The 10133-nt window shown below is 41.0% G+C and overlaps 3 protein-coding genes across 4 annotated transcripts in view; all 3 read left to right on the top strand.

The window, feature by feature from the left end:
• Window positions 1-266: 266 nt before the first annotated feature.
• Window positions 267-4403, top strand: LOC115826474 (uncharacterized). 2 transcript variants are annotated; one of them, XM_030790330.1, is made up of 3 exons: window positions 267-582; window positions 1663-2153; window positions 3403-4403. In XM_030790330.1, exons 2-3 carry the CDS (start codon window positions 1676-1678, stop codon window positions 3762-3764), a joined length of 840 nt encoding a protein of 279 aa, XP_030646190.1. In that variant the 5' UTR covers window positions 267-582; window positions 1663-1675; the 3' UTR covers window positions 3765-4403. The 2 variants fall into 2 exon arrangements, with proteins under 2 accessions (XP_030646190.1, XP_030646191.1); XM_030790331.1 differs by lacking the exon at window positions 267-582 and adding an exon at window positions 1375-1381.
• Window positions 4404-4753: 350 nt separating this feature from the next.
• On the top strand, window positions 4754-8348 carry LOC115826450 (uncharacterized). The gene is made up of 5 exons (XM_030790290.1): window positions 4754-4833; window positions 5170-5292; window positions 5647-5824; window positions 6114-6604; window positions 7833-8348. Exons 4-5 carry the CDS (start codon window positions 6127-6129, stop codon window positions 8192-8194), a joined length of 840 nt encoding a protein of 279 aa, XP_030646150.1. The 5' UTR covers window positions 4754-4833; window positions 5170-5292; window positions 5647-5824; window positions 6114-6126; the 3' UTR covers window positions 8195-8348.
• A 1095-nt stretch (window positions 8349-9443) lies between these two features.
• rbm28 (RNA binding motif protein 28) overlaps window positions 9444-10133 on the top strand; it is a 14064-nt gene continuing 13374 nt past the window's right edge. The window contains exons 1-3 of the mRNA XM_030790770.1: window positions 9444-9642; window positions 9742-9888; window positions 10007-10128. Coding sequence (XP_030646630.1) covers window positions 9525-9642; window positions 9742-9888; window positions 10007-10128 — 387 coding nt within the window. The 5' untranslated portion in view covers window positions 9444-9524. The remainder of the gene's footprint in view (window positions 9643-9741; window positions 9889-10006; window positions 10129-10133) is intronic.

The following is a 10133-nucleotide window of genomic DNA, read 5'->3' as shown; positions in this document are numbered from 1 at the left end:
AAAGCAGATCTGCCGACCTCTATGCAGAATTAATTTAGCGCGCTTCTACAATCTCTTTTACCTGCTCTGTGCGTTATCGACCATTCAGTTGGGTTATGAAAGCGGTACACAGCAGTGGGCGGAGACAAGTACACTGAAAAAGATCCGATAGGTCCCGTGTTGCAACGAAGGTTTTTCGTCGAATGGTAGGAGGGGTCCAACGATCTATGGATATCGGAACGCCGCAGGGATTGGACTCTCATAATACATGAAATAGGGTCCTTGCATACAATATACATGAGTTTGTACACCCACTGAATTATTTCTAAACCAAGTGCCGTTTTGAAAAAGCCGCTAGACAATGGTCTAACTTTGTTCTTAGCAAACTGGAGTTTTGAAACAATTGCTAATATTTGAACGTCACTTGCCGGATGTTTTTTTTTTTTTAAACTTTAAACTGTATGCAATACAAAACTGACGAGACCTCCATCTGTGAGTACCTCACATGACCTTACTGGCCTGACTTTTTCTGCCCGTTTTACTGGATGTCAGTTTTTCTCCTCTGCCTGAAGATTTATAGGGTCGCTCCGCTCATCACAGCAGGTAGGTTACTTAAGGACTCGCTATCTACTCGTAACATGCGACCAGCTCTTATTTTTAAACGCTGGACATTCCTATTGCTCCTGTTATGCCTGACTCGTTGCTGGAACAGTGTAAATAAGATCTGCCCTCCGACCCAGATCTGCTCAGCATGAAGTAGTGGCTGTCTTAATAGCGTGGATACTTAGCCATCTGGCTTGACAGTTTACAGTCTACATGGATACTTTTTATTAACGCAGTTAAAAAGAAAAATAAAAAAAAAACGTCAGTGATGTGACACTTCTGGTTGAACAGTAGGAAGAGTCTCTCAGTAGTGTGTTAGCATGGCAGCTAGCGACCTGGTTAACCCTGACTTAGTTTCTTCCCGAAGCCATCTCTTGCTCTGTGGTGTCAGAATCGGTATTTAAATGAAAATTGTGGTGTTTAATGTTTAAAAGCGGTTTCAGTGGGGTTTTAATAAAATGAATGGCTGATGTAACTGAGTGCGGGCAATCCAAAGCATAGTTACCAGTAACGTTGTTTACATTCTGATCTGTGATGTCCTTGTTATTGTGAACTGATAGAACAACACAACCTTTATCTCTCTTCCCCTTTGCCCTCCACTGCAGGGTATGGCATGTGGGTTTGAGAAAGCAGGCAAAACATTTATGGGGAGAATGAAACACGGCACTTCTGTGAGGTTTTAAAACCATCTCCACAAAGATTGTCATCGCATTGTAACTAACGTTTAACTAACCTTAAATTGGATTTGATTGAGGGAGTGTCGTAGAAAGTAAACGATTCGTTCTTTAAGGCAAACCAGGTTATCTCAAGTTAATTTATTTTAGCTTTTCTTACACAGTCTGTTGTCATTGATTTCTGTCACTCCTTGATTATAATTGATAGAAAAGAAATCAGATGAATGTAGAAGCTGTCGTTAAACGTCTAATCGTTCTTTTTATGTATAAACTGAATAAGGCGACACAGTCAAAATGTGCTGTTAATGTTCTTGGCTGTACGTTTCAAAAGCCATTTACAGAGATGATAAATGAGAATGTTTTGTTTGACACATCAGTCTAATCCTTCACTCCCTCTTCTTTGCAGTTGTCCCGCTGCTATGCTGTCCAGAGCAGCGATAATGAGCGGAATATCTGCTCAGAGCATCACTAAGAGCATTACCTTCTATGTGAACGAGTGTGTGACGAGCCCTGGAGCTGCTGCGTCCCACCAGCAGCCCAGACCGCTCTTACTGCTCTTCCCTTGGCTGGGATCAAGGCCCCACGCCGTAGCCAAGTACTGCGAGATCTATTTTCGAACTGGCTTTGACGTGTTGATGGTGGAGAGTGAAATCAGTCATTTTCTGTGGCCACGTTGGGGTCTGGAGTACGGAGCGAAGGTACTGGAGGTCCTGCAGAGTGAACGCTTTGCACAGCGCCCCCTGCTGGTTCACGCTTTCTCCATCGGCGGTTACACCTTTACTCAAGTTCTCGTCCATGTGTCCAAAGACACCCAGAGATATCAGAGTCTGACCAGCAGAATCCGAGGACACATCTATGACAGCTTGGTCATGGGCTCTCTGGAGCGGATGGCTATTGGTGGGTTCATGCGCCAATCAGAGTACACTTCTAGACATCTAGAGTACACTTGCATGCTTACATTACTACTATTATTAGATATTACAATGGTGGAAACAGACAAATTAGGCCAACACTTGCTCTTCTGCTTGTCACATCTTGCTGAGATATGCTGAGGTATTCTCATGAAATATTGTTTTATGTCTAACATAATAATCGACTCAGTGCTGTATTCAAAATGAGTTAAGTATTTTGTCAGTGGATGGAATCAATAATTATTCAAGATTCAAGAGTTTCATTGTCATATACACAGCAAACCAGGCAGTTACACCATACAATGAAATTCTTACATTGCTAGTCTTTCGTTTACCAAAAAAAAATCTTTTATAAAAATCTGAGAGGTAAGACTTATAAGACGTAAACTTAGTAATTAAAACCACACAGTAGGAAGACAGCAGCAATAAGTGTGTGTGTGTATGTGTGTGTGTGTGTAAAGAGTTGAGAAGGTTGAGTAGGTTGTGCTCTTTTGAACATCACTTGGATTATCCCAAATCTAACCTAATCCAATGTTTTTCGGGTTTTTGGTTTCAAACCCTTTGGTTTTGTTGTCTCAGGTTCTTAAAACGTAGAAGAATCACAAAGTGTTTTCATTTCAAGTTGATACAATATTGTCATTAAAGTCTGTAGGGCCTCATTAAACAGTATAGAGCAGTGTTGTCACGCTACCAAAATGTTCATTTTGGTATCAGTACCAAATGATGCATTTTTGGTAGTTTTCCTAAAAATAAATAAATAGATAAATAAACAAATATGCAAAACAAATAAATCAATAAAAGGAAGGTGAGGGAGCACCGTTAAATGCCATTATTTTTCTTTATTTTTAACCCAGACAGTGCTCTCAGGGGAGTTAACCAGTATTCACCTATCACCTGTTGTTTCTGTGAGTTCCTTCTGTGATGATCTTATCGGCGTCTGGGGTCAGTCAGTAAGAGGGGGGTGTGCCGTTTGATTTTGTAATGTTTTTTGTGAAAGTGTGCTGGGAGTAGATGAGGTTGGGAAACAGAGCCTTTCAGAGCAGAGGGCAAAAATGACAGTGATTAGAAATGAACTGTGCTTCTCACTTACTCCTCAGAAGGGACAGTGAGTATCTGTGGATCAAAGAAACTTCAGAAAGTTTCTGGTGAGTTGTCTGACTAACCTGTTTTAATAAGAACCTGTCTTATTCTTATGTGTGTGTGTGTGTGTGTGTGTCTGTTTGTGTGTGTTTCAGGAATCAGTAAAAACCTTTTTTCTCGCTGGGAGTGGATAGTGAAACAGGTCAGCCTGCTCTATTTCCGAACGTTTAAACGCCAAACTGTTGACTACTACAACACGGGCATCGACATCTTCTGGAACACTCCTGTGACAGCGCCTGCCTTGTTCTTATTCTGTGAAAACGACGCCCTTTGTGATCCTCAGAGCATGGAGGAGTTGATTGACTTCTGGAGAGGTCAGGGCATACCTGTGGAGAGTAAGAAGTGGGCGGAGTCTATCCATGCGGGTCATCTCAGAGCCCACCCCCAAGAGTATCTGTCCACTGTTGAGAACTTCCTGCTCTCTCTCAACATGGTTCCTTTAAGGGCCAAAATGTGAACACACGCTGTCCCTTGCTTAAAGCCACTGATCTCACACAGAAACTGTAATGAATTTCATAGCAACGTGTGGCCTTCCTTAAATAAAAAAAATGGATCTTGTTTGGTTACTGACACCATAATAAGACATTAGTGAGACTGTGTCTATATGTTAAGTAACCAACCAACTCACAATGTTAGCTCAATGCTAAGTCGAAGCTGCCAAGCTCAAGACCTGGCTTTTAAAGGGAGTGGAAAAGCTCAGTAGGACAGAACCTACAGGTCTCCAGCCTGAAGAAGGACCATGTGATTTGTGAACATTTCATAGAGATATTAAAATTATTCAGGTGTGACCCAAATATTCACAAGTGCTATGCACAATCCTGGGGGTGTATTTATCTGTTGGTACACCAGTTAGTTGTCATTGTAACAGGTGAGCGACAGCAGGTCATTGTCATACCTGTGCAGTGTGTAGTGTTCCAGGAGTTACAATGGGGAAAAACACTGTGTCTATCAGAATACCTCAGTAGCATCCAAATCACACGAAACACCTGTTTTCTAAACTGTTTTGTTTCATTCTAGCTGTTTCATTTTAGCATGTTTAATGTACATTTTGATGGATAATGTCTGAATTAAAACAAATGTGAGTATGATTTGGTACTGCTAGCGGTCTGATATCGTCCTCTTTAACATGAGAGCTATGCAATGTCCTTTTTGACCTTGATGACCAATGCAGTTATTAGTTACACAAGAGAGATTGCTTCGTCACAATTAAGAAAATGAATGTCGAAAGTTTTGTAATGCAGAATCAACTCATGTTTTGCCAAATGGGGCCATTTTCAGTGAAGATAAATCTGAAATAAATAAGGTGACGATATGGACGTGTGTGTAAATGTTGTGCGTTGATTACGTGTAATTTTAAGAGCGATATATTTAAACAAGTTTCCTACATATTTATGTACATTAGGTCCGACAGTGACAGTTGACCAATACATTAGGGGGCGGTAAACATTCTGTCGCGGACGCAGAAGTGGGACCGACATATGACGACATCCGTAAAGGAAACACTATGGCCGCCTCTATGAGTAAACGTGTGTATCAGTGAGTAAAGTATACAAATAATAGTGAATAGGTGAACGCTGAGAAAGGTGTGCTATTATACGTTTAAAGGGGGAGCAAGCATTGTGATCAGCGTTTTTGTTGCAAGGGTGTTTTTTTTTTTTGTTTTTTTTTTTAGAGAAGTTGATCGCTTTCTTTTGCGCTGCAAGCAACTCAGTCATTAAAAATCACTCTTGGGTTGTCAGCTTGGTGAAATTTGTTTATACCTATTTGACAACCAACGTTACAGACTTGAAACGGTACACTGATATGTGACAAAAGACGCATCATGTCTGCATTAACATTATTTGTCCGGAATTTACCGTCAGCTGCCTCCAACGGTCGTCTGGAGGAGATGTTCTCTGAAGCGCCGCAGCAAATCAAAGAACACGACGGGCAGAAAATCACCGTGATGGTGGCAAAGACAAAACTCCAAGACGAGAAGAAAGGAGGTATGTTTGCTTTTCGGATACACGGCGTCTATCGGAATTCAACGGTGTGTGTGTGCGCAGATGGTAAGAAGCGAGGCTTTGCTTTTGTCCAATTTAAGAATACTCTGGAAGTACGAAAAACTTTAAATGAAAGAAACTGTAAAAAAAAAAAAAAAAAATCAAGGTTGGTTTCAGTTTGTTTCTTTTTTTTTTTAACCTGAAAATGTTCCTTTTAAGCCTGTATGTTTACTGGAAAATATAGAGGCGAAAAATGGAATATATGTTTACATTCTGATCTGTAATGTCCTTGTTATTGTGACCTGATAAAAAAAGAACATCACCTTTATCTCTCTTCCCCTTTGCCCTCCACTGCAGGGTATGGAATGTGGGTTTGGCAAAGCAGGCAAAATAATTATGGGGAGAATGAGACACGTCACTTCTGTGAGGTTTTAAAACCGTCTCCACAAAGATTGTCATCGCAGTGTCACGTTAAGTTGTATTGGATTGAGGGAGTGTCGTAGAAAGTGAACGACTCTGCTTTAAGGCAAACCAGGTCAGTTCAAGTTCATTTATTTTAGCTTTTCAACAGTTGAACAGTCTGTTGTCATTGATTTCTATTGCTCCTTCATTATAATTGATAAAGAAATCAGATGAATGACATAGCAGAAGCTGTTGTTAAGACTATAATCGTTCTTTTTATGTATAAACTGAATAAGGCGACACAGCCAAAATGTGCTGTTAATGTTCTTGGCTGTACGTTTCAAAAGCCATTTACAGAGATGATAAATGAGAATGTTTTGTTTGACACATCAGTCTAATCCTTCACTCCCTCTTCTTTGCAGTTGTCCCGCTGCTATGCTGTCCAGAGCAGCGATAATGAGCGGAATATCTGCTCAGAGCATCACTAAGAGCATTACCTTCTATGTGAACGAGTGTGTGACGAGCCCTGGAGCTGCTGCGTCCCACCAGCAGCCCAGACCGCTCTTACTGCTCTTCCCTTGGCTGGGATCAAGGCCCCACGCCGTAGCCAAGTACTGCGAGATCTATTTTCGAACTGGTTTTGACGTGTTGGTGGTGGAGAGTGGAATCAGTCATTTTCTGTGGCCACGTTGGGGTCTGGAGTACGGAGCGGAGGTACTGGAGGTCCTGCAGAGTGAACGCTTTGCACAGCGCCCCCTGCTGGTTCACGCTTTCTCCATCGGCGGTTACACCTTTACTCAAGTTCTCGTCCATGTGTCCAAAGACACCCAGAGATATCAGAGTCTGACCAGCAGAATCCGAGGACACATCTATGACAGCTTGGTCATGGGCTCTCTGGAGCGGATGGCTATTGGTGGGTTCATGCACCAATCAGGAACTTAGCCTCCGTCTGACACACTGTGTGTCATAACCTCAGATTGTGCATCTAGAGTACACTTGCATAACTACTATTATTAGATATTACAACGGTGGAAACAGACAAATTAGGCCAACACTTGCTCTTCTGCTTGTCACATCTTGCTGAGATATGCTGAGGTATTCTCATGAAATATTGTTTTATGTCTAACATAATAATCGACTCAGTGCTGTATTCAAAATGAGTTAAGTATTTTGTCAGTGGATGGAATCAATAATTATAGGTTTTGCTGTTTTATCCTAAATCTAACCTAATCCAATGTTTTTGGGTTTGTTTTTTTTTCAAACCGTTTGGTTTTGTTGTCTCAGGTTCTTAAAACGTAGAAGAATCACAAAGTGTTTTCATTTCAAGTTAATACAATATTGTCATTAAAGTCTGTAGGGCCTCATTAAACAGTATAGAGCAGTGTTGTCACGCTACCAAAATGTTCATTTTGGTATCAGTACCAAATGATGCATTTTTGGTAGTTTTCCTAAAAATAAATAAATAGATAAATAAACAAATATGCAAAACAAATAAATCAATAAAAGGAAGGTGAGGGAGCACCGTTAAATGCCATTATTTTTCTTTATTTTTAACCCAGACAGTGCTCTCAGGGGAGTTAACCAGTATTCACCTATCACCTGTTGTTTCTGTTTGAAAAGGTCGGACTCTTTGTCTAAGTCATTTATGGCCTGTTCTGGCCTGTTGGCTCCCTTTGTGAACTGTCAGTGTTGTGCTTAAGGTGATAGTACTGTGGCACTTTTCAGCACTGCTTTCACCATGCAGCACTGATATGTAGAAGGACATTTCAAAATTCATTTTTACTCTGATAATTTCCCATTGCCTAAGCATGTGTGGGTCGGTTTTTTATTTGGATCTTATCGGCGTCTGGAGTCAGTCAGTAAGAGGGGGGTGTGCCGATTGATTTTGTAATTTTTTTTTGTGAAAGTATGCTGGGAGTAGATGAGGTTGGGAAACAGAGCCTTTCAGAGCAGAGGGCAAAAATGACAGTGATTAGAAATGAACTGTGCTTCTCACTGACTCCTCAGAAGGGACAGTGAGTATCAGTGGATCAAAGAAACTTCAGAAAGTTTCTGGTGAGTTGTCTGACTAACCTGTTTTAATAAGGACCTGTCTTATTCTTATGTGTGTGTGTGTGTGTCTGTTTGTGTATGTGTTTCAGGAATCAGTAAAAACCTATTTTCTCGCTGGGAGTGGATAGTGAAACAGGTCAGCCTGCTCTATTTCCGAACGTTTAAACGCCAAACTGTTGACTACTACAACACGGCCATCAACATCTTCTGGAACACTCCTGTGACAGCGCCTGCCTTGTTCTTATTCTGTGAAAATGATGCCCTTTGTGATCCACAGAGCATGGAGGAGTTGATTGACTTCTGGAGAGGACAGGGCATACCTGTAGAGAGTAAGAAGTGGGCGGAGTCTATCCATGCGGGTCATCTCAGAGCCCACCCCCAAGAGTACCTGTCCACTGTTGAGAACTTCCTGCTCTCTCTCAACATGGTTCCTGTAAGGGACATAATGTGAACACACACTGTCCCTTGCTTAAAGCCACTGATCTCACACAGAAACTGTAATGGACTTCATAGCAACGTGTGGCCTTCCTTAGTTAAAACTAAGATCTTTTTTGGTTACTGATACCATAATAAGACATAAGTACTTAACTAACTAACTATTTATGCTTAACTATCTGACCAACGCACAACTTTAGCTCAATGCTAAGCCTAAGCTGCCAAGCTCAAGACCTGGCTTTTAAAGGGAGTGAAAAAACTCAGTAGGACAGAACCTACAGGTCTCCAGCCTGAAGAAGGACCATGTGATTTGTGAACATTTCATAGAGAGATTAAAATTATTCAGGTCTGACCCAAATATTTACAAGCGCTATGCACAATCCTGGGGGTGTATTTATCTGTAGGTACATCAGTGAAGAAACAGTTAGTTGTCATGGTAACACGTGACAGACAGCAGGTCAACACTGTGTCTATCAGAATACCTCAGTAGCATCCAAATCACACGAAACACCTGTTTTCTAAACTGTTTCATTCTAGCTGTTTCATTTTAGCATGTTTAATGTACATTTTGATGGATAATGTCCGAATTAAAACAAATGTGAGTATGATTTGGTACTGCTAGCGGTCTGATATCGTCCTCTTTAACATGAGAGCTATGCAATGTCCTTTTTGACCTTGGTGACCAATGCAGTTATTAGTTACACAAGAGAGATTGCTTAGTCACAATTAAGAAAATGAATGTCAAAAGTTTTGTAATGCAGAATCAACTCATGTTTTGCCAAATGGGGCCATTTTAAATGAAGATAAATCTAAAATAAATAAGGTGACGATATGGACGTGTGTGTAAATGTTGTGTACTGATTATGTGTAATTTTAAGAGCGATATACTTAAATACAATCTTATTACAAACAGTATGTACGTTCATTTGGTCGGCCAGTGTAAGTCGCCCAATACATTAGGGGGCGGTAAGCATTCTGTCGCGGACGCAGAAGTGGGACTGACATATGACGACATGCGTGAGGGAAACACTATGGCCGCCTGCATGAGAAAACGTGTGTATTAGTGAGTAAAGTATACATATAATAGTGAATAGGTAAACATTGAGAAAGGTGTGCTGTAATACGTTTAAAGGTAGAGCAAACCGCGATCAGCGTTTTTGTTGCAAGGGTGTGGGTTTTTTTTCAGAAAGTTGTTTTTTAGAAAATTCTTTTGCGTCGAAAGCAACTCAATCAAGACTTGAAAAATCACTCTTGGGTTGTCAGCTTGGTGAAATTCGTTTATACCGATTTGACAACCAACGTTACAGACTCGAAACAATACACTGTTATGTGACAAAAGACACATCATGTCTGCATTAACATTATTTGTCCGGAATTTACCGTCAACTGCCTCCAACGGTCGTCTGGAAGAGATATTCTCTGAAGTTGGTCCAGTCAAACACTGTTTTGTGGTCAAAGAAAAAGGTGAGTTATTAAATATGACTTATAATATTTGACAAACCTGTGTTTGCTCATCGGACTGCGTTGTTAAGTGACCAAGCCCGGTTGTTTACCCGTTCACAGGCTCAGAGACGAGCCGCGGAATAGGCTATGTCACGTTCTCAATGTCCGAAGATGCGCAGCGAGCCCTGCAGCAAATCAAAGAGTACGACGGGCAGAAAATCACCGTGATGGTGGCAAAGAAAAAGCTCCAAGACAAGAAGAAAGGAGGTATGTTTGCTTTTCGGATACACGGCGTCTGTCAGAATTGAATCGTAATTATGTTGTTTTTGTCACACTGTAAGATCTGAAGGTATAAAATGACACTGGATACCTTTCCATTCCGCAGCCTCCAAGGAATCAGCTGTTCGCAAAGCTCCCGCAGCAGAAACGCAAAGTGATAAAAAGGCAAAAGCACTGAGAAAGAACAAACTGAAGGCTAGACTGATCATCCGAAATCTCAGTTTTCAAGTAAG

This window comes from Chanos chanos, chromosome 13 (genome assembly GCF_902362185.1).
Source record: "Chanos chanos chromosome 13, fChaCha1.1, whole genome shotgun sequence".
Classification (NCBI taxonomy): Eukaryota; Metazoa; Chordata; class Actinopteri; order Gonorynchiformes; family Chanidae; genus Chanos; species Chanos chanos.
This window is presented reverse-complemented; position numbering and strand designations above follow the sequence as displayed.